Source organism: Hemitrygon akajei, chromosome 2 (assembly GCF_048418815.1).
Source record: "Hemitrygon akajei chromosome 2, sHemAka1.3, whole genome shotgun sequence".
In the NCBI taxonomy this organism is placed as follows: domain Eukaryota; kingdom Metazoa; phylum Chordata; class Chondrichthyes; order Myliobatiformes; family Dasyatidae; genus Hemitrygon; species Hemitrygon akajei.
Window position 1 is genome coordinate 153,616,955 of NC_133125.1, and position 24,255 is coordinate 153,641,209.

A 24,255-nucleotide genomic window follows, 5' to 3' on the forward strand; every position below is an offset into this window, starting at 1 on the left:
ACACACATTCACATATGTGCACACACACACATATATACACACACACATTGCACACATACACATATATGCACACACACACACACACACACACACACATATATATATTCTCATTTTGGTGAGGAAAAAGGAGTAAGTAAGTGAATAAAGAATAACAACTAAGTAATATAAAAGCCACATTATAATAAGTATTTCTCGAGATAGGTATATCACCGTGTACTTTTGCTTCTGTTTAGCTTCTCAACATTTTTAAAGTTAGCCAAACCTTATGGCTCTTCTGATGGGGGTGAGGACTGTCTTTGGGAAACTACCGGTCTCATCCTGATATGTTTCTCTCGGATTCCTCCCGTCTCCAGCCTTCTCGTTTCTCACGCTATTTCCCATGACGAGCAGGACAATTCCTCAGCTTTCCTTCGTTTTGGTCGTGCTGACGGGCAATCCTCTGGCCTTCATGTCTGTAGTCGCCTCTTCCACTGTCTGGTACAACTGCGTCCCGTTGTCATAAAACACTCGAAATTTAGCAGGGTACGGAGTTTGAAATCTAATCTTATTTTGCTTTAATACTCGCTTTACTTCGGAGTATTCTTTGCGTTTCTGGAGGACTGCGGGGGGGGGGGGTGTGGGTAATCTTGGTCGAAATATATTATTTTATCCTCTAAAAACACTCTCTTCTTACCCCAGGCCCTTTGTAGAATCTCCGCCTTGGTGATGTACCGAAGGAATTTAATTATTATTAAGTGTGGCTTTCTATCCTGGGTAGGTTTTGGGACGAATGCCGGCAGAAGATCCAGCACGTCCCGCAGTAACTTTCCGACAAACTCTGTCATAGACGAGCCCTCCGCTCCTTTGGGAACGTGTAGATTCTGATATTTTTCTGCCATGATCTTCCCTCCAGGTCAAGCAGAATACCTTCTTGGTGATGTATGATTTTTATTGTCTTGCTCAGCGTCCGTTCCACATTTTGAACGCGATCTTCCACTTTCTCAATGTGAGTCTCTGCCACCGCTGTTTTTTGATTAACGCTGGCGAGCTCCGCCTTAACATCATGGAGCTGCTGCTTTATATCTTTCTGGACCTTCGTTATTTCTTTCAGGATTTCGAAGAAATTCGCCGCTTCACCTGAACGAGGCCTGGCATCCGCATCGCTAGCACGCGGTCAGGTAGGAGAGCCACCTGCTGAACTCCTCTCGGCCGCAGGCTCCGCAGAGTCACTTTTTTTATTTCCATTATTTTTCCCCATTCTTGCCCCTCTTTTCTGTTCAAATATTTTTCGAAAAATATTATATTTGACGGGTTAATGAGGCTTAATATGCGTTTTTCCGGAGGAGCTAGCGACTTAAGCTGCCATTCTCGACGATGACGTCACCGGAAAACCATCAGCTTTCAAACAGTCCTCAAGTAAAGACGTCACTGCTGACACAGCTCCCAGCCAAAATGCCTTATCCGAAGTTACGACACAGAATACGATTTCTCAAAGTAACTGACCTTTCGACAAATGATCATCACACAATACACACACCGTGTTAATAATTTTTACACTGTGGCCCCTGCCCATCCCCCACATGATTCATCTGTTGTCGGCCCCCAACCAACACATACTCCACTCTCTGCTGCTACCCCTCCTCACAGCCCCCCACCGTGCTCTCAAGACTGCACCCCTCCCCCACCTGAAACCACCACAGTGGGCTTCACAGCTGAACAGGTGAGAAGACAGCTGAAACGTCTCCACCCAAGCAAGGCTGCAGGCCCGGATGGTGTCAGCCCCAGGGTGCTCAAAGCCTGTGCCCCCCCCCCCCAGCTATGTGGAGTACTTCAGCATGTCTTCAACCTGAGCCTGAGTCTCCAGAGGGTTCTTGTGCTGTGGAAGATGTCCTGCCTCATTCCTGTACCGAAGATGCCGGCCCCAGTGGCTCCAATGACTACAGACTGGTGGCATTGACCTCCCACATCATGAAGACCCTGGAAAGACTTGTTCTAGAGCAGCTCCAGCCCATGGTTAGGCCACACTTAGACCCCGTCCAGTTCGCCTATCAGCCCCGACTAGGAGTTGAGGATGCCATCGTCTACCTGCTGAAATGTGTCTATGTCCACCTGGTCAAGCCGGCGAGCACTGTGAGGGTCATGTTTTTTGACTTCTCCAGTGCATTCAACACCATCCGCCCTGCTCTGCTGGGTGAGAAGCTGACAGTGATGCAGGTGGATGCTTCCCTGGTGTCATGGATTATTGATTACCTTTTTGCAGACCGCAGTACGTGCACTTGCAACACTGTGTGTCAGACAGAGTGGTCAGCAGCACTGGGGCTCCACAGGGGACTGTCCTGTCTCCCTTTCTCTTCACCATCTACACCTCGGACTTCAACTACAACAGAGTCTTGCCATCTTCAGAAGTTTTCTGATGACTCTGCCATAGTTGGATGCATCAGCAAGGGAATTGAGGATGAGTACAGGGCTACAGTGGAAAACTTTGTCACATGGTGCGAGCAGAATCATCTGCAGCTTAATGTGAAAAAGACTAAGGAGCTGGTGGTGGACCTGAGGAGGGCTAAGGCACCGGTGACCCCTGTTTCCATCCAAGGGGTCAGTGTGGACATGGTGGAGGATTACAAATACCTGGGGATACGAATTGACAATAAACTGGACTGGTCAAAGAATACAGGCTGTCTACAAGAAGGGTCAGAGCCGTCTCTATTTCCTGAGGAGACTGAGGTCCTTTAACATCTGCTGGGCGATGCTGAGGATGTTCTACGAGTCTGTGGTGGCCAGTGCTATTATGTTTGCTGTTGTGTGCTGGGGCAGCAGGCTGAGGGTAGCAGACACCAACAGAATTAACAAACTCATTCGTAAGGCCAGTGATGTTGTGGGGATGGAACTGGACTCTCTGACAGTGGTGTCTGAAAAGAGGATGCTGTCCAAGTTGCATGCCATCTTGGACAATGACTCCCGTCCACTCCATAATGTACTGGTTAGGCACAGGAGTACATTCAGCCAGAGACTCATTCTGCCGAGATGTAACACTGAGCATCATAGGAAGTCATTCTTGCCTGTGGCCATCAAACTTTACAACTCCTCCCTCGGAATGTCAGACACCCTGTGCCAATAGGCTGGTCCTGGACTTGTTTCCACTTGGCATAATTGACTTATTATTGTTTTATATTGCTATATTTCTACATTTTTCTTGGTTGGTGCGTCTGTAACGAAACCCAATTTCCCTCGGGATCAATAAAGTATATCTGTCTGTCTGTCTGCCTCATGTGGCGGTATTCTCACCTCTAAATTCCAGATTGTGGGTTCTGGTCTCATTCTAATATCTTAATCAGAATCAGAACCAGGTTTAATATCACTGGCATATGTCATAAAATTTGTTGTGCAGCAGCAGTACATTGGAATACATAAAATATACAACCAGTAATTATATAATTAAATAAGTGCAAAAGAGAGCAAAATGGACAAAAATAATGATTTAGTGTACCTGGTTTCATTGTCCATTGAAAAGTTCTATGATTTTTGTCAAAAAGCGGTCACTAAAACATTGCATGTGTGTCTTCAGGCTCCTGTACGACCTCCTTGATAGTCGCAATCAGAAGAAAACATGTCCTGGGTGATGGGGGTTCTTATTGCTGGATACCACATTTTGAGGCTTTGCCATCTGAAGTTATCCACCATGCTGGGGATGCAAGTGCCAATGTGGAGCTGGCTCGTTTGTAACTTTCTGCAGCTGTCTATGATTCTGTGCAGTGATCCAATTGACGGTGATGCAATTGGTTGGAGAACTCCCCACAGTACATCTGTAGAAACCTGTGAGTGTCTTTGGTGACATACTAAAGGCTGATTTATTCTTTTGCATCAAATGAATGCTGTAAGTACGGTGTAGTTGTGTAACCTATGCTGTTCCCTATGCCCTACCCTATGCCATAGCCTGACGCACACTTCTCCAAAAATGTAACTGCACGTCGCTGCAACGCAGACCGCAACAACTCTGATTGGTCCGCGTGGTAGCATCGCATTTCCTCCTGTCTATAGGCATACTGTGCATACACTGATGCAAAATAAATGGTTGGAGACGATGAACCAAATCGTCAAATCTACCTGCCAACATCCGAAAATATTTGAAATGCATTTGCACGTCCATGTCTCTCAGTGGCTGGACAAGCACAGAAAATTCACCCTCTTTCTGCCTCAATCTGTTCAATAGTCTTACATACCATCTCCTCCGACGTCTTCTCTATTTTCTGCATTGCAGTAATTTCAATAAAAGTAATCCTTGTTCAACATTGATTAGCAAAAACTCCAACATGATGCGCTCAGTTCCCATTGTCTGAAGTACACGAAGAAACTCTACACAGTGGCATAGAAACCCCAACCACCAACTAGCGTTTTGGCAGTGAATTGCGGAGCAAAGCAGAAACTCGACCACACAGGTATAAATGCTCACAATGGCGCAGGCCACTTATGAAGGCTTCGGCGTAGGCTACTACGTAGAAGTAAAGTCAGCTCTTAGTCTCTTCAGACTCCTAATGAAATATAGCCGCCGTTGTGCCCTGTTTGTAATTGCGTCAATGTGTTGGGCCCGGTATAGATGTTCAGAAATGTTGCACCCAGGAACTTAAAACTGCTCACCCTTTCCACTGTTGATCCCTTGATGAGGACTGGTGTGTGTACCCTTAATTTCCCCTCCCTGAAGTCCACAGTCATTTCTTTGGAATTACTGACATTGACCGCAGGGTTGTTGTGACGACACCACTCAGCTCGCTGATCTATCTTGCTTCTGTACGCCTCCTCGTCACCATTTGAAATTCTGCCAACAGTAGTTATGTCATCAGCAAATTTATAGATGGTGTTTGACCTACGCCTCACCATACAGTTATGTGTGTAGAGAGACTAGACCATTGCTTCCAATCTATTCTGACTGTTGAGGAAGTCAAGGATCCAGTTGCAAAGGGAGGTACAGAGGCCGAAGTTTGGAGCTTGTTGATTGGTACTGAGGGCATGACGGTGTTAAACTGAGTTGTAAACAATAAACAGCAGCCTAACAAAGGTATTACTGTTGTCCAGGTGATCCATGGCTGAGTGGAGTGCCAGTGAGATTGCATCCACTATAGATGTATGTTGGTAATAGGCAAACTGCAGTGGTACAGCTCCTCGCTTAGGCAGGTGTTGATACTCATCATCACCAACCTCTCCAAGCACTTCATCACAGTAGATATGAGTACTTCTTGGCAATGGTTGTTGAGACAGCTCACCCAGCTCATTTTGGGCACCAGTGTAATGGTCACCCTTTTGAAGCAGCTGGGAATCTCCAACAGCAGCAGTGAGAGATTGACAATGTTCTTCAATATCAAGTCAAGTCAAGTCAACTTTTATTGTAATTTTGACCATAACTGCTGGTACAGTTGATAGTAAAAATGAGACGTTTTTCTGGACCGTGGTTTACATGACACAGTACAAAAAACTAGACTGAACTACATAATAAAAAAAACAACATAGAGAAAGCTACACTAGACAACAGACCTACACAGGACTGCATACAGTGCAGGCAATACAATAAATAATAAACAGGACAATAGGGCAAGTTGTCAGTCCAGGCTTTGGGTATTGAGGAGTCTGATAGCTTGGGGGAAGAAACTGTTACATAGTCTGGTCGTGAGAGGCCGAATGCTTCGGCACCTTTTCACAGACGGCAGGAGTGAGAAGAGATTGTATTAGGGGTGCATGGGGTCCTTCATAATGCCGTTTCCTTTGCAGATGCAGTGTGTAGTGTAAATGTCTGTGATGGCAGGAAGAGAGACTCCGATGATCTTCTCAGCTGACCTCACTATCCGCTGCAGGGTCTTGCGATCCAAGATGGTGCAATTTCTGAACCAGGCAGTGATGCAGTTGCTCAGGATGCTCTCGATACAACCCCTGTAGAATGTGATGAAGATGAGGGGTGGGTGATGGACTTTCCTCAGCCTTCGCAAAAAGTAGAGACGCTGCTGGGCTTTCTTTGCTATGGAGCTGGTGTTGAGGGACCAGGTGAGATTCTCTGTCAGGTGAACACCAAGAAATTTGGTGCTGTTTACGATCTCTACCGAGGAGCCGTCGATGTTCAGCGGAGAGTGGTTACTCCGTGCCCTCCTGAAGTCAACAACCATCTCTTTTGTTTTGTTCACATTAAGAGACAGGTTGTTGGCTCTGCACCAGTCCGTTAGCCACTGCACCTCCTCTTTGTAAGCTGACTCATCGTTCTTGCTGATGAGACCCACCATGGTTCTGTCATCGGTGAACTTGATGATATGGTTCGAGCTGTGTGTTGCAGCACAGTTGTGGGTCAGCAGAATGAACAGCAGTGGACTGAGCACGCAACCCTGGGGAGCCCCCGTGCTCAATGTGATGGTGTTGGAGATGCTGCCTCTGATCCAGACTGACTGAGGTCTCCCAGTCAGGAAGTCTAGGATCCAGTTGCAGTGGGAGGTGTTCAGGCCCAGTAGGCTCAGCTTTCCAATCAGTTTCTGAGGGATGATTGTGTTGAATGCTGAACTGAAGTCTATGAACAGCATTCGAACGTATGTGTCTTTTTTTGTCCAGGTGGGTTAGAGCCAGGTGGAGGGTGGTGGCAATGGCGTCATCTGTTGAGCGGTTGGGATGGTACGCAAACTGCAGGGGGTCCAGTGAGGGGGCAGCAGGGTCTTCATATGCCTCATGACGAGCTTCTTGAAACACTTCATGATGATGGATGGGACGGTAGTCATTTAGGCAGGACACTGAAGACTTCTTCAGCACGGGGACGATGGTGGCGGCTTTGAAGCACGTTGGAACCGTGGCGCTGCTCAGGGAGATGTTGAAGATGTCAGTGAGAACATCTGCTAGCTGGTCTGCACATCCTCTGAGCACTCTGCCAAGAATATTGTCTGGTCCAGCAGCCCTCCGTGGGTTGACCCTGCACAGGGTTCTTCTCACGTCGGCCAAGGAGAGACACAGCACCTGGTCATTCGTAGGAGGGGTAGACTTCCTCGCCGAGACATCATTTTCCACCTCAAACTGGGCGTAGAAGTTATTCAGCGCATTTGAGAGGGAGGCATCACCTGCACAGTCAGGTGATGTTGTCCTGTAATTGGTGGTGTCCCGGATGCCCGTCAACATGCGCCGCGTGTCGCCGCTGTCCTGGAAGTAACTGTGGATTAGCTGGGCATGTGCACGCTTTGCCCCTCTGATGGCCCGGGACAGTTTGGCCCTCGCTGTTGTTAGAGCTGCCTTGTCGCCTGCTCTGAAGGCGGAGTCATGGGACCTCAGCAGCGCACGCACCTCTGCGGTCATCCATGGCTTCTGGTTGGCACATATAGTGATGGTCTTGGACAGAGTAACATCATCAATGTACTTGCTGATGTAGCTGGTCACTGATGCTGTGTACTCCTCTAAGTTGGTAGAGTCGCCATCGGTTGCAGCCTCCCTGAACGTGTGCCAGTCAGTGTTCTCAAAGCAGTCTTGAAGAGCAGAGATGGCTCCTGCTGGCCAGGTTTTCACCTGCTTCTGAACTAGTTTGGAACGCCTGACGAGCGGTCTGTATGCTGGGATTAGCATAACAGAGATGTGGTCTGAGTATCCGAGGTGGGGGCAGGGCTCTGCCCGGTACACGTCGGGGATATTTGTGTAAACCAGGTCCAACACGTTCTCCCCCCTCATTGCAAAGTCCACATACTGATGGAATTTGGGGAGCACTGACTTAAGGTTCGCGTGGTTAAAATCACCGGCGACAATAAACAGGCCATCAGGATGTGCGTTCTGCAGTTTGCTAATAGCCCCGTACAGTTCACAGAGCGCCTCCTTAGCATTAGCGCAGGGGGGAATGTAGACACCAAATATAAGGACAGAGGTGAATTCCCGTGGCAAATAAAATGGTCTGCATCGAACTGCCACAAACTCCACTAACGATGAGCAGTGTCTGGAAACCAGCAGAGAGTTCTTACACCATTCCGTGTGGATATAAACACAGACACCGTCACCGCGAGTCTTACCGGAGACAGCTGCATCTCTGTCCGAATGAAACAAAGCTAGCCCGTCTAGCTGGATGGCAGCGTCTGAAATCCCATCAGTGAGCCATGTCTCTGTGAGGACAAACGCGAAGCAAACTCTGTACTCCCGCCGAGTATTGCGTTGGAGTTGGATGTAGTCCATTTTATTGACCAGGGAGCGGCCATTGGAGAGCAGAATGGACGGGAGAGCTGGCCGGCTAGGGTTTGCTTTTAGCCTGGCAAGGAGCCCTGCCCGTTTGCCTCGCTGCTGCTTCTTTGCACATCACTTTCGACGTATCCATCTCTGGCTCCCAGCATCAGGCAAGTCCGAGGATTGTAGGCCTGTTCCCCTCAGCAAGCCGACGTCGCGTAATTCAGCCAGCAGATCTCTGTGAAGGTTTGTTTTTGGGCAATCTCTGTATTGTAGTAGTATCTGGCGATGGTAGATAGCCACTCTGTTATCCATGTGCCCTAATCGAAAATTGTGTATCAAACTTAAAATAGAAAATTAAATTAAAGTAACACCAGGTCTGAAAGGCCGCTGCTGCCGTGCCGCACCGCCTCATGGGATCCTACCAGCTGGTTGGCACAGGTTTTCAGAGGGTACCAGGCACATCAGAGCCTGACATTCTGCAAAGGCTTGCCCTCATGAAAGATGTTCTGACGTTAGCCTCAGACAAATTATGGGGTCACCAGCTGCTGCAGGGACCCACACAGGTCTAGTTTTATTCTCTCTTTCAAAGTGTTCATGAAAGGTGTTTAGCTGATCTGGAGTGAAGCATCAGAGACATTCGTAAGACCATAAGACATAGGAGCAGAATTAGGCCATTTGGCCCATTGAGTCTGCTCCCCAATTCAATCATGGCTGATCTTATTTTCTCCTCATCAGCCCCATTCCCCAGCATTCTCCCCGTAACATTTGATAACCTGTCTAATCAAGAGCCTGTCAAACTCTGCCTTAAGTACACCCAACGATCAGGCCTCCACAGCTACATGTGGTATTAAATTTCACAAATTCACCACTTTCTGGCTAAAGAAATTGCTCGGCATCTTGGTTTTAAATGGATGCCCCTCTATCCTGAAGTTGTGCCCCCTTGTCCTGGACTTCCTCACCATGGGAAACAATCTTCCCTCATCTACTCTGTTTAGGCCTTTCAACATTTGAAAGGTTTCAATGGGATCCTGCCTCATCCTTCTAAATTCCAGTGAGTACAGACACAGAGCCACTAAATGTTCCTCGTATGATAATCTTTTCATTCAAAGAATCATCTGTATGAGCCTCCTCTGAACCCCTCCCCCCAATGCCAGTACATCTCTTCCCACATCTTTCCTTATCTGAGGAACCCAAAACTGTTCACAATATCCAAGGCAGGGCCTCACCAGTGCTCCACAAAGCCTCAGCATCACACCCTGTTTCCGCACTCTAGACCACTTGAAATGGATGCTAACAATGCATTTCCCTCACCACCGACTCTACCTGCATGTTAACTTTTAGGGTTTATGCATAAGGCTTCCAAGTCCCTTCGCATCTCAGATTTTTGGATTTTCTTGCTATTTAGAAAATAGTCTGCACATTTATTTCTTCTACCAAAATGAACAACCATGCATTTCCCAACATTGTATTTCATTTGCCACTTTCTTGCCCATTCTCCTAATCTGTCTTAAGTCCTTCTGCATCCTACCTGTTTCTTCAACACTACCTGCCCCTCCACCAATCTTCGTATCAGCTGCAAACTTGGCAACAAAGCCATCTTTTCTATCATCTAAATCATTGAGGCACAGCATAAAAAGAAGTGGTCCCAACACTGACCCCTGTGGAAAACCACTAGTCACTGGCTGCCAACCACAAAAGCCATGATGTTAGGTTTCGCCCTGTAGGAAGCAATGGCCTACAAATACTGCAAGGTAAGCACATAATCCCAGAAGTGCTTTCTGGGCCATGGCCCTGTTTTGGGTGTTGTACTTCCTTCAGTAGAGAAAGAGGGGATCGAAGTAACCTGCAGAGAGTTGTAAAGTTAGCCAGTTCCACCATGTGCACTAACCTCTGTAGTATTCAGGACCTCTTTAAGGAGCGATGCCTCAAAAAGACAGAGTCCATCATTAAGTAACCCTATCACCCAGGTCATTCCTTGTTTTCATTGCTTCCATCAGGAAGGAGGTATAGAAGCCTGATGGCACATATATATACATACTGCAATTCAGTTTTTTAATCCTGTTAAATATATATTGCATTGTACTGCCGTCACTAAGTCAACAAATTTCACGATGTATGCTGGTGATATTAAACCTGATTCTGATTGAGTTCACTCTTGTGCTCCAGAATATTTATCTCTCAACCAGTATTAACATTAGATTTTCTGTTTCCGCAGATTAAATCTTCCTATTACAAATTGCAACAGTGAAATCATATAAGGCATTACATTCTCTAAGAATACACTGGATAAAACAAGGTTTTGTTTTATAACTACACATAAATTCACCAAAATCGGCAATGAGTTGAACGACCAACTAAATTAATGCAGGCATCACTGAATAGACCACCTTCACCATGCATTCCTGGAGGCATGATAACTCAGTTGCAGTAATGCAGTGGACAAGAGCCTTCAGTCATTATGGATTTGAAGCAACATCAACCCTAACTTGATCTCAATTTCCTGACAGATGGGTATACCAAATGGCCTGTATTGAAGTATGGGAGTACTAATAGTCATTTTCTCTAATGCCTTTATAAATTGTGTGATTAGATAGGCTTGGACTCTTTTCACTGGCTAAAAGGAGGCTATCAGGTGGGTTATCTTAACAGAATTTTAAAAGCAATCAGGAGGAACATAGGAAAGATGATTGTCGCAGTCTTTTTCCCTAGGTAGGGGAGACTAAAGCTAGAGGTCATAAGTTTAAGGTGAGAAGGGAAAGACTTAGGGGGAGCTGCGGGAAAGGTGTTTTACACTTGAGGGGGTGGGTATATGGATCAAGCTGTCAGATAAAGCAGTAGAGGCAATTACAAAATTTAAAATACATTCAGAGAGGTATATGTATAGAAAAGGTTATGAACAGGGTTTCAGGATCTTTATACACCATGGACTAATAGAATTTGGCAAGGTACCAGGTTGGGAACCCCTGGTTCAGATGGATATGGGCTAAAGGCAGGTAACTGAGACCATCTCCGAAAGATACTTTGGTTGACATGGACAAGTTGCTTTAAAGCACCTGTTTTTGTTGTTTATAACTCTCTGACTCTATTCTATTATGTGAATATTTAAATAACAGGTGTTTCTGGCGAAGACTCTATAATTATTATTGCATCAATCATGGGACTGGTATCATCTTTGGTATCTCACAGTGGATTCTTGCTTCTGTCATGTTTGGAGAGGAAATCAAACCGAGGTAATGTATGTGTTAAATGTTGAATAGGTTGGGAGACTTCAATATCCATCTTCGAGTTTTGCTGGGTATCACCTCAATAAATCAACCAGCTAGCCAGAAAGATATCACTGTCAGTATGGGTCTGAGGCATGGGAGGGATAAACTGAATTGACTTTGTCCTTCCTAATCTACCTGTAGTGGATGCTTCTGCCGACAATAGCGTTACTGGAAGTGAGTGCCACACAGGCCTTGTGAAGGCAAGTCTTTGCACCTTCCATCATGTTGTGTTTCTCTGCAAGCATGCTGAACAGGATTGACTTGCAGTAGAACAGATTTGGCAGCTTTAAAACTAGGCATCTGTGAAACATGGTGGATCATTTTCATTGGCAGAAATTCATGTGTGTACAGCATGGTGTTAGTAGCCTTTCTGGAGTGCAGGTCATCAATACTATAGGTGAGATGTTATGTGTCTCATATAATTTCTGTACCCCATATAATCATCTCCTTCTTGATCTCATGTGAAGTGGATCAAATTGATAGGAGAATAGCCTCTGTAATGTCAGGGATCTCACAATGAGACTGAGATGAATCTTCTGGCTTGCACTGTCTCTCTTTTAAGAACATATCATTCTGTTCCCGGCATGCCATACAGTTGCAACACTGACATCTGTATACTCAACCTTGTAGAAAGTTGGACAGAAGACAAAAAAGCCGGACAACTTCAGTCCAACTAATTGATGCTGAAACAGCCCAATTGGAATCAACAGCAAAGTGACTGAATCTGTCATTAAAAGTGCTATTAAATACCTTTTCACCAATAACTTATTCACTGATGCTCAGACAAGGGCGATTAGGGACGGGCAATAAATTGTCAGCTGTACTGAAATACAATAAGACAAATTCATTCAAAATATTTTACCTCAGGAACAAGATAAAATCTGCAGATGCTGGAAATCCAAGTAACACACACAAAATGCTGGAGGAACTCTGCAGGCCAGGCAGCATCTATGGGAAAGAGTACAGTCGCTGATTGGTCCGAGTCTCTTCATCAGGACTGGAGGAGAAAAGATGTGAAGTCAGAGTAAGAAGGTGGGGGGTGTGGAAGAAAGAACACGAGTGATAAGTGAAACCAGGAGAGGGAGGAGCGGTGAAGCAAAGAGTTAGGATTGGTGAAAGAGAGAAAGGGCTGGAGAAAGGTGAATCTGATAGAAGAGGACAGAAGGCCATGGAAGAAAGAGAAGGAAGAGGAGCACCAGGGGGAGGTGATGGGCAGGTAAGGAGATGCATGAGAGAGGGAATGGGAATGATAAGGTAGGGGGGCATTACCGGAAGTTTGAGAAATCGATGTTCATGCCAGTACGTTGGAGGCTACTCGGATGGAACATTAAGGTGTTGCTCCTCCAACCTGAGTGCGGCCTCATCACAGCAGTGGAGAAGACCGTGGACTGACATGTCAGAATGGGAAGTAGAACTAAAATGATTAGCCACTGGGAGATCCCACTTTTTCTGGCGGATGGAACATAGGTGCTCAGTGAAATGGGCTCCCAATCTATGTTGGGTGTCACTGATTTACAGGAGGCTGCACTGAGAGAACTGGATACAGTAGATGACCCCAGCAGTCTCACAGATGAAGTGTCACCTCACCTGAAAGGACTGTTGGGGGCTCTGAATGGTAGTGAGGGAGGAGGTATAGGGGCAGGTATAGCACTTGTTCAGTTTGCAAGGTAAGTGCCAGCAGGGAGATCAGTGGGGAGGGGCAAATGCTCACAGGAATCTGGAATATACTTCCCACCCTGTTAATTGTAGAAATGCCATCCCCTTTGTCTCAATTCCTCCATCCTCACTGCATCTGCTCTCAGGATGAGGCTTTCAATTCAATTCAAGTTTAATTGTTGTTTAACTGTATATGAATACGAGTGAATATAGCCAAATGAGGTAGTGTTACTCGGGGGCCAAGGTGCAAAGACACATTAACAACAGTCACACACAGTAAGCACAGACAAAATATCAATCACATAATCTTCTTCGGTTGTCCTCCTAAATCCGAGGATGACGTCCACTCTTTTTAACAGTGAGATCTTTGATTATACAGTCCTACCCTGGACCCACAAGCTCTATTGCAGGTGGGACGTGTATATGTGGTAGTGATGGCAATCATGGCTGCATTTCTCCTGGCTCTCTTCTGCTGTTTTTTGGTTGTTCTTTCCATCTCCAGAATACAAACCCCGTCCCTACACAGCTGTCGCCAAGTGTTACGCTCAGCAGCAACATCCTCCAGGTCCTCGGGTCTGATCTCGCACTTTCTTAAAGCATTCTTCATCTGATCCTTATAGCGCTTCTTCGGCCCTCCAGCTGAGCGTCGACCATGATGTAGCTGGCTGTAGAACACTCTGCGGGGTAGCCGACATGGGGGCATCCTTATCACTTGCCCCAGCCACTGCAGCTGATGCTGGGTGATCGTGGCCTCAATTCTTCTGCAGTTGGTCTTTACAAGTATTTCAGTGTGAGGCACCTGCTCACACCAGGTAATTCCCAGGATGCGCTGGAGGCAGATTATGTGGAAGCGCTCCAGGGGCTTGATGTGACGGCTGTAGGTTACCCAAGGTTCACAGCTATAAAGGAGGGTGGTGACACACACCGCTTAATATACAGCGACCTTTGTGGAGTGACGAAGGACACTGTTCTGAAAGACTCTACACTGAAGTCTCCCAAAGGCAGCTGATGCCTTTTTAATGCGGCCCTGGATGTCGTTGTCAATGCCACTATCCTCAGAGAGAATGCTCCCCAGATATTTGATAGATTGCACTACTGACAGCTTCAATCACATAATAGGTGTCCTAACACCCATCACCTCTCCTCCCACCCCGCCCCATGACACAATTCCCAGTTCTTGCACATACATCAACAAGCCATATGGAGTATCAGTAAAAATACAACAATGCAGAATATGCATGTGTATATATACAGTTCATTCCAGAATTACGGAGATGTCCTCCTCCTTCAAAGAAAGGGGCTTCCTTTCTTCCACCATCTATGCTGCTCTTACCCGCATCTCTTCCATTTTGCGCACTTCTGCCCTCACTCCATCTCCTGCCACCCCTCCAGGGATAGGGTTTTCATCTCCTTACCTACCACCCCACCAGTTTCTGTGTCCAGCACATAACTCTCCATAACTTCTGCCATTTCCAGTGGGATCCCACTACCAAGCACATCTTTCCCTTCCACGTACTTTCTGCTTTCTACAGGGATTTCCTTGTCCATTTGGTTTTCCCCACTGATCTCCCTCCTGGCACTTATCCTTGCAATTGGAACAAGTGCTACACCTGCCCCTACACCTCCTCCCTCACTACCATTCAGAGCACCAAGCAGTCCTTCCAGGTGAGGTAACACCTCACCTGTGATCTGTTGTGGGTCATTTACTGTGTGCAGTGTTCCCAGCATAGCTTCCTGTATATTGGTGAGACATGACATAGATTGGGATTTCGCTCCATCCGCTAGAGAAAGCGGGGTCTCCCAGAGTCCACCCATTATAACTGTACAGCCCATGTCCATCCATGGCCTCCTCTACTGTCATGATGAGGTTACACTCAGGTTGGAGGAGCAGCAACCTGATGCCTCCAACCTGATGGCATGAACATCAATTTCTCAAACTCCTGGTAATGCCTCCCCACCACCCTTCAGCATTCCCCATTCCCATTTTCCCCTATTTCCCTCTCTTACATTATCTCCTTACCTGCCCATCACCTCCCCTTGGCGTTCCTCTCCCTTCCCTTCCCTTCCCTTCCCTTCCCTTCCATGTTCTTCTGTCCTCTCCTATCAGATTTCCCCTTCTCCAGCCCTTTATCTCTTTCACCAGTCAACTTCCCAGAGCTTTACTTCACCTCCCTCCCTCTCCTGGTTTCATCTAACACCTATAACAGAAATTCTGTAAATGCTGGAAGTTCAAGCAACACAGAAAATGGTGGAGGAACTCAGCAGGCCAGGCAGCATCTATGGAAAAGAGTGAACATTCAACCAGTCCTGATGAAGGGTCTCGGCTCAAAACGTTAACTGTATACTTGTGTCATATGTCTTTGGAGATGCAGTAGAGCTTGGGGATGGACTGCTAATATTTATGAATGAGTTTTTATACAGAACGGTGATGTCTGATTTGTAAATAGTAGGAGTTGTATTTGAGAAGGGCGCACTGTTAGGATTATGAACCAATAGAACTCTGATATGGTGTTGTGATTGGGAGTTGGATATTTTCAGCATGTGTTTAGAGAAATTTTATACAAGACAGTAGAAGATGTTTGGTGAGGTTGGTTCAACAACAAAAAGGAAAGGAAGGAATGTGCAGAGAAACTAATGGTTTTAATCAATGAATAATCCAGGTACACTTAGTATTTTATTGAAAGTGAAGCATAAGAGACAAAAATGTTGAATTTGGGAGAGTAAAACTGAGTGTTAGCTTTGTATTTCATAACAATCTATGAGCCATCAGTGTCACTGTCAATCTTACCCACCCAGGTCCCTTCAATATTACCTGAGATGATGGTTGTGTGCATTTTATTCATATTTATAAATAGCTATCAAGTAGGTTGAAGTGGAATTAAGCCATTCTAACGTTATTGTTATTTCCTCTGCAGTGTTTCAGAGCCTCATTAATTGCAACATTTTGTCTGTTGTTGCTACCTTCGTTGCCCTCATCTCCTGGATTGCGATTAAAGGTGAGCACAAAGATATGTTTGGTCCACATCCTTCTCAAGCTCAGTGACCCTCTCCAAATGTCCTTTGTGAATTGTTATTGTACCCATCTCTACCACTTTCTCTGGCAGCTTATTGCATATGTCCAGCACCCTCTAAGTGGAATAAGTAGAAAAACTGGCATCTCACATGCTCTTCGAATCTCAGGAACCTTAAATTTCCTTATCCTGGAAAAGGAATGTGTTCTCATGACTTGATAACCTGTATCAGGTCACTCCTCAGGGGAATCAATTCCAGTTAGTGCAAGTATAACACAATCTTCAGTACATTAAATTGGACCATAAGACCATAAGATACAGTAACAGAAGTAGGACATTCGCCCCATCGAGTTTGCTCCGCTATTCAATCATGGCTGATCCAAATCTTCCAGTCATCCCATCTCCCCTGCCTTTTTCCCATACCCTTTGATGCCCAGGCTAATCAAGAACCTATTCATGACTGATGCAGTGGAAGCTGTGTATTTAAATGAAATATCCAAAATTTGAAAGCTTATTCTGCATTGTTCATTCAAGGAGAAAGAACTATTTAGTAAGGAATAGAATGATTAGTAGGAAAGTGAAAAATGCAATGGAACAATAATTACTGGGTTCATCTCCAAATCCTTGTGGAGAATGTATGTAGTTCATCTGCTCATGTAAGAAGGCTTAGGTTCAGACAAAAATGAGGGTATCTAGATGAGGCTAAAACTACCTTTGTCAAGAAAATCAAAGCAATGTACAGGTCCAGATGTTATTCTTAATGCTTCAACCTACCATTGAAAATTCTTTTGGTTGTCCCACACTGTATTCACATTGATATTTTAGAAGGACATTTCTTTCCAAATCCGCACCTCAAATTGCCAAGGAAAGGACAGTAGGTGTATGAAGTCACAATCACCAATTGGTTCCTTTCCAAGTCATAACGATTCTGATTTGCAAATGTGTCTCTAATTTTCATTGTTGCTGAGTCTTATGTCAGTATGGGAGTATTTCCTGGTGCCTTGCTGTCTGCAAGAAGGTAATGGGAGGCCTCTTGCCCAGGAAGGTTAGAAATGGGCACGAGTCCAAGATCAACACCATTTCTCACCAATCTCACCGATGAAAGCAATGAAGAGGATTGAAACAGCAAGGCGAGTGTGGAATGTGAGTGAGTGTTCGGATACCAGTCTTTTGCTCGCTGCTGCCGGAGGAAGTTCTTTGCATGTGATGGTCTCTCTCACTTGCTCACTGATCCGAAGGGAAAATTCCCTGCACTTGAATGACCTCACTCTCCCTCGATGCTGACAGAGGATGATACCGAAGTTCTGGGTCTGCAGTTTATAGATTGGACTGTATTCCCTGGTTGCTCCTTTATCTGTTACTATTTTGTGCAACGTTGCAGCCTGTAGATAATGAATACTAAGCTGAACTGAATATGGACCATTTTGATTTTGTGTTTTATATTTCTGTGATTTTGATCATTCCTCCTTGTTCCCTTTTGCGCGTGAGGGAGGTGCACTTGGGGGGGGTGGGGTTGATGTTTTTCTTTGAAAGGGTACCATGGTTTTCTTTGTTTTGTGGCTGTCGTTGGAAAAGATGAATCTCAAAGTTGTATACTGCATATATCCTTTGAAATTTGAATCTTTTGAATCCTTCGAATCTTCACCAGCTGTGCTCCCAAGGTCTACCCAGACCCCCAAAATATGAATTTGAAACAAATTTATATGTGTTATGAATTACTAACCAGTATTGTTGAATCTTTCCTCTAGGTGCTGCCTTTATATCTGTTGTTGCATTATGCACTGTCTCTGCCCTGTTTTTGGCCATAATTACACCAATTGTTATTCTGAAATTTGGCTGTTCCTTTAATGGGAAATTCCAAAGAACAAAAGGTAAAGAACAGTTCATTATTGTACAAAATTTCTTGGTTTAACAGTAAAACTATACTTGCAACTAATTATATCATTTACATTTGACAGGATCTCAACCTTTCATTGCCTTGAGTGGTTTCATCATAATTCCCATTTCAATCACTGTCCTAAAGGAAGAGATTCAGCAAAACAGTGAGTCTAATGTTGCAAACATTGGCATTTCTGTGTACTCAGCATGTTTTTGAAGTTACAGGTACTGTGTGAAGTGGCCACTCCCATCACCATGGTTAAACCCAGATTAATCTGCAATCTATACATTTTATTTTCTATGGATGTACAAGCCTTACTTTAGTATTGGCTAAACAATCGAGCTGGTTGTTGATAACAGGGAGTGCACACACTCCTGTTTACATCAAAAGTTCTGATGTCGAGCGGATTGAAAACTTCAGGTTCTTAGGAGTGAAACTCACTAATTGCCTGTCTTGGTCTAACCATGTTGATACATAGAACATAGAATATTACAGCACATTACAGGCCCTTTGGCCCACAATGTTGTGCTGACTCTCAAACCCTGTCTCCCATATAAACCCCACCTTAAATTCCTCCATATACCTGTCTAGTAGTCTCTTAAACTTCACTAGTGTATCTGCCTCCACCACTGACTCAGGCAGTGTATTCTTTGCACCAACCACTCTCTGAGTGAAAAACCTTCCTCTAATATCCCTCTTGAACTTCCCTCCCCTTACCTTAAAGCCATGTCCTCTTGTACTGAGCTGTGGTGCCCTGGGGAAGAGGCGCTGGCTGTCCACTCTGTCCATTACTCTTTAATATCTTGTACACCTCTATCATGTCTCCTCTCATCCTCTTTCTCTCCAAAGAGTAAAGCCCTAGCTCCCTTAATCTCTGATCATAATCCATACTCTCTAAACCAGGCAGCATCCTGGTAAATCTCCTCTGTACCCTTGATGCCATGGCCAAGAAGGTGCACCATGCCTCTGCTTCCTTAGGAGGCTAAAGAAATGTGGTATATCCCCAATTTTTATAGATGCACCACAGAAAGCTTCCTTTTAAGATGCATCATAGCCTGGTATGGAAACTGTTTTGCCCATGACCATAATAAAGTGCTGGGAGAACTGGAAACAGCTCAGTATATCATGAAAATCAGCCTCCTCTTCATAGACTGTCTACACTTCTTGTTCCCTTGATAAAGCAGCCTCCCTGAACCCTCTCAGTCTTCTTGATAAAGGCCTCCCTGATCTCAGACATTCTCTCTCCTCCCCCCCCCCCCCCCCACCCCATTTCCATCAGGCAGAAGATATAAAAGCCTGAAAACCAGAACCAGGAGACCCGAGGGCAGTTGTTATCCCTCTGTTATAATACTACTGAACGGCCCTCTAGTATGATAAGATGGACTTTTGACCTCAGAATCGACCTTGTCATGGTCTTGCACCTTGTCTTCCCACACTGTACTTTCTCTGTCACTATATTCTGCATTCTTTTCTTACTTTCACTTCTTTTCACTGCATTGATACAATCTTTTTTTCAGCGTGTCGCACCAGTCAGCCGGCCATTCTTGTCTGACGCGCAGTGTCAGGATTAACCGGGTGACGTGAACGTTCCTGCCTTGATCCTTTGTATTTATTATGAGGCCGAGTGGCTAGCTCGATACTTAACCCGGCATGGATGGAAAGCGTGCTTGGGGATGGTCTGACTTGGATTCGAACTTAGGAGCCTTCGCTGTGGAGTCCAATGCTGATGTCATTGCGCCACCAGCTGGCCACTGATACAACGACCAGTATGGATGGCAGACAAAATTATTTTTTCACTGCACCTCGGTAAATTTAAAAATAACAAACCAATTTACCAACTTAATGTGTGGAGCGATTTTTCATCACGCTGATTCTTTCCATTTGCCACAGCTGTCTGCTTAAAAGCTCCTTCAGTGAGGTCAATCCTGATGCCATACTATTGGACATTGAAGACCCCTGCTGGAGTAGATTTTGTCTCCTCGCTCTACTCCACGCCACTTCAAGTGGCGTTCAATGTGGAGAGTTCTATTTAATTTGCTGAGGGAGGGTAGTTGGTGGTAAACAGGAGGCTCCTTTGCGTGCACTTGACTTTGGCTCGGGAATTTATGGAGTTAAGAATCAATAAAGAGGACTTGCATAGTCCCTGGCTTTTGCTTCTATACTACTGTGTGATTTCCTGCCGAGTCTTTGCATGCAAAGATCCAGCCAGGCATGGTGAAAGACTCTTGGGGCATTTGGTACGGACCATGATGCCCAGTATATCCATTACTTGACTATTTTTTGACTCGAACTTCTCAATTTGGCACAAACTCCAGGTGGTAGAGTGTACATAATTGTGTTGAATGTGATTGTCCAGCACTTAGGTCTCCCTGTGTACAGGTATGCGTCACTTAACGTCCTTGATACGTTCTGTGAAGTTGGGCGTTATGCAATTTGGACGTTGTGTGAACACAATATTATATACTTTGCAAACCTATATGGAGTACTGTACTGTAGTGTGGCTGGCAGTGTAGTGGCATCAGTGCTGGACTTTGGGGCAAGAGGTCCCGAGTTCGAATCCGAGTTTGGCTCCCTTGCACGCTCTCCACCTGTGCCTGGGTTGAGTGTCGAGCTAGCAACTCGACCTCGTAAAAAAACCCGGAGAGGGATGGTCTCCGCCGGGTTTCAGATGCCCAAGACACGCTGTATGATGAGCAATCACCGAAAAAGATGGGTGCAAAAAGCTTGTCATGATGGCGCCCTGATGACTTCACCAGGAGTTATGGGAGTGCGCGCACACACACACACACACACACACACACACACACACACACACACACACACACACACACACACACACACACACACACACACACACACACACACACACACACACACACACACACACACACACACACACACACACACACCTGTAATGACTAAATAGCCAAGAACTTACACGTATACTGTACGCTATAATTTTGCTTCTGCTGCCTTTGCATTAGCACTTGCAGACTTATCACTGACTTTCTCATTATGCAACAAAAATCATTGTTTGAAGCACTTTTTCTTTAAGCATTTTGAACAAGCTCCGAGCCTTAGCAGTGATCATTAACATGCTGAGAGGGATTCTCTTTTGTGTTTGGGAGAGGGAAATATTGCTAATGACATGGATTTCTCTTTTCAATCAATTGCATATTACGTCCATAGTCCTGATTGGACATTGTCCGAATGGATATTAAGCGGTGCATACCTGTACTGTATATCATAACATTTGCTTCTGTGGTATGGTGTCAAGTTTGTTTGCTAATGCTTATTAAAAATTCTTTGGGTTGTTTACCATGGTGAAGGTGCTAAATAAGTGTTGTATTGGGGGACATTCAATTTACACAGTGTTTCATTGTCACACATTTTCAGATCAAAGTTGTCACACCAGCATCTTAACATGGAGCATACCGATTGCATTATTGGTCAGCTGTGTTATTATAATGACTGTATTCCTTGCAACATATCGCTGTAAATACCGTAAGTATCAAATCATTTGCTCACTTTCACTTCCTGAAGTATTCAGAATGGATGACCTAAAATTTGTTCAGATATTCCACCAAGTCCTAAAACTAGATAAAGAGGACCAAATTAAATAAATAACATGAGGATGTTATACTTGTTCATTCATTTATTGAGAAAAGTGATCTGATATTACATGTATTTGTTGGAACAAGTATGTGAACCTTTGCTTTCAATAACTCTTATACATCAATAGCCTCAACCAAATGTTTCTGGTAACCACTGGTCAGTCCTGCACATCGGCTTGGAGGAACTTTAGCTCATTCCTTCTTACAAAACTGCTTCAACTCTGGGATGTTGGCGGGCGTCCTTGCATGAACTGCTTGCTTCAGGTCCTTTCACAGCACTTCTATAGGATTAAGGTCAGGACCTTGACTCAGAAATTCCAAAGCACAATCTTTCTCCTTTTGAAACCATTCTGTTGTTGATTTAATCTTGTCTTCTGGATCATTGTCTTCTATTAAGCTTCAGGTGATGGACTGTGATTCTGACATTCTCCTGTAAAATGTGTTGATACAGTTTTGAATTCATTGTTCCTTCAATGCTTGCAAGATGTCCAGGCACTGAGGTAGCCCCAATCCATGATGCTCCTTCCACCATGCTTCACAGTTGGGATGAGGTTGAGGTTTTGGTGTTGGTTTGCAGTGCCCTTTTCCTTCAAACATAGCAATGTGCATTCCTGCCAAAGAAGTTCAACTTCTGTCTCATCTGTGCTCACAACATTGTCCCAGAAGCATTGTAGAACATCCAGGTGGTCTTTTGTAAACTTTAGAAATGCAGAAATGTTTAGTTTTTGGAGAACAGTGGTTTCCTCCATGGTGTCATTCCTCCATTCTTGTTCAGTGTTTTTCTTGTACTGGACACATGGACAGAGACTTTAGTAAGTTATAGGATTTTCTGCAGGTCTTTTGCTGTTACCCTTGGGTTCTTTTTCACCTCCTTCAGAATTGCACATTATGCTCTTGGTGTGATCTTTGCTGGATTCCCACTCCTAGGGAGAGTAGCAACAGTATGGAATTTCCTCCATTTGTAGACAGTTTCTCTTAGGGTGGACTGAAGAACACTCAGGTCTTTAGAAATGCTTTTGTATCCTTTTCTAGCTTGATACATCTGTACAATTCTACTGATAAGGTCCTCTGAAAGTTGTTTTGATCAAGGCATGGTGCACACAAAACAGATATTTCTTGAGAAGATCAGGCTTTTTCAGTAACCTGACCTTGTATGTCTGTTCTATAGGGCATGGCATCTGTGCAACCCACTCCTCCAATCTCATCTCATTGATTGAAACTCTGGACTCCAAATAGCTTTTGTAGAAAGCATTATCCCAGAGGTTCATAATACATGTAATATTGGATATTTTTTCTCAATAAATAAGCAAACAAATATGATGTTTTTTGTGTTATTTATTTAATTAGGTTCTCTTTGTCTAGTTTTAGTGAAGATCTGATCACATTTAGGTCGTATTTATGCAGAAATTGAGAAATTTCTACAGGGTTCACAAACTTTCTAGCACCACTGTATATCTGTTGAGTCCAGGAGTTTATATCCAAATAAAATTATTTATTTAACAAGATTAAATCTTGCAGTGTTACAGGAAAGGTACTGATATGAATAAGGAATGGCTGACAGGCAGGAGGCAGTGAGTGGGAATAAAGGGGGCATTTTCTGGTCAGCTGTCAGTGACCAGTGGCGTTTCTCAGGCGTCAGTCCTGGGACTTAAATTTTTTCAACATTGTCAATGATTTAGATAATGTAATTGATGCTTTGTGGCAAAGCTTGCAAATGATACAATAATAGGTGGAGGGGTAGGTAGTGCTGTGGAAGCAATGTGATTGCAGCAGGACCTAGACAAATTGGAAGAATCAGCAAAAAAGTGGCTCACTGGAATTCAGAAAAAAATGCAGGGGGATCTCACTGAAACCTACTGAATGTTGAAAGGACTAGATAAGTTGGATGTGGAGAGGATGTTTCTTGTGGTGGGGTTATCCAGAACTAGAAGGCATAGCCTCAAAATTGAGGGGTGACCTTTTAGAACAGAGAGAAGAAGCAAATTTATTTTAGCCAGAGAGTAGACAGTCTGCAGAATGCTCTGCCAAGAGCACAGTGGAGGCCAAGTCTGTGGCTATATTTAAAGCAGAAGTTGATAGTTTCCTTATTGGCCAGGGTATCAAAGGATATGGTGAAAAGTCAGGTGTATTTGGTTGAGTGGGATCTGGGATCTACCATGATGGAATGGCAGAGTAGACTTGATGGGCTGAATGGCCTAATTCTGCTCCTTGTGTTCTTACAGTCTTGAAGTCACAGACCACTTGAATATAATTTCACGGTACACCCAATGAAATCAGCTCCACAAAATGAGTAAAATGATTTTACGTTGATGATCTAGACCTCTTCTAGTGTCTATTGTTCCTGAGATCCCTGTGGTATGTTCAATTACAGCTAAAGGGAAACCACATTTACCAGACCAAATATGAGCAATCGAGTCAAATCTGACTTTTCCACAGAAAAATGGTGATGAGGAGTAAGATTCTTTGTTAATTATCTGGAATTTATAAAGATTTATTTCATTTGTTATAGACAGAAATGAAAATGCAAGCATTGAAGTAAGACAGCAGGTATGTTATCATCTAAATGTCTTTAATTGTCTATGACTGTGTTATAAGGCAAGTTTAACATGTGTTTACTAAAATGTGATGTAATACTTGCTTTGGGCTAGTTTAATGTGGCAAATCTGGTTTCAGCCAGAGAGTGGGTTTGA

The 24,255-nt window shown here is 44.5% G+C and overlaps 1 protein-coding gene across 3 annotated transcripts in view; it reads left to right on the forward strand.

Annotated features, from left to right (window-relative positions):
• LOC140717072 (HEPACAM family member 2-like) overlaps nt 1–24,255 on the forward strand; it is a 115,346-nt gene that overhangs the window by 19,999 nt on the left and 71,092 nt on the right. The window contains exons 4-9 of one of the 3 annotated variants that reach the window (XM_073030260.1): nt 11,253–11,369; nt 15,977–16,057; nt 17,821–17,943; nt 18,031–18,114; nt 21,348–21,455; nt 24,075–24,112. The exons of 1 other annotated variant lie outside the window; for it this stretch is intronic. In XM_073030260.1, coding sequence (XP_072886361.1) covers nt 11,253–11,369; nt 15,977–16,057; nt 17,821–17,943; nt 18,031–18,114; nt 21,348–21,455; nt 24,075–24,112 — 551 coding nt within the window. Of the gene's footprint in view, nt 1–11,252; nt 11,370–15,976; nt 16,058–17,820; nt 17,944–18,030; nt 18,115–19,468; nt 19,906–21,347; nt 21,456–24,074; nt 24,113–24,255 lie in introns of those variants that run through there. One more of the 3 variants, XM_073030269.1, reaches the window with a different exon arrangement.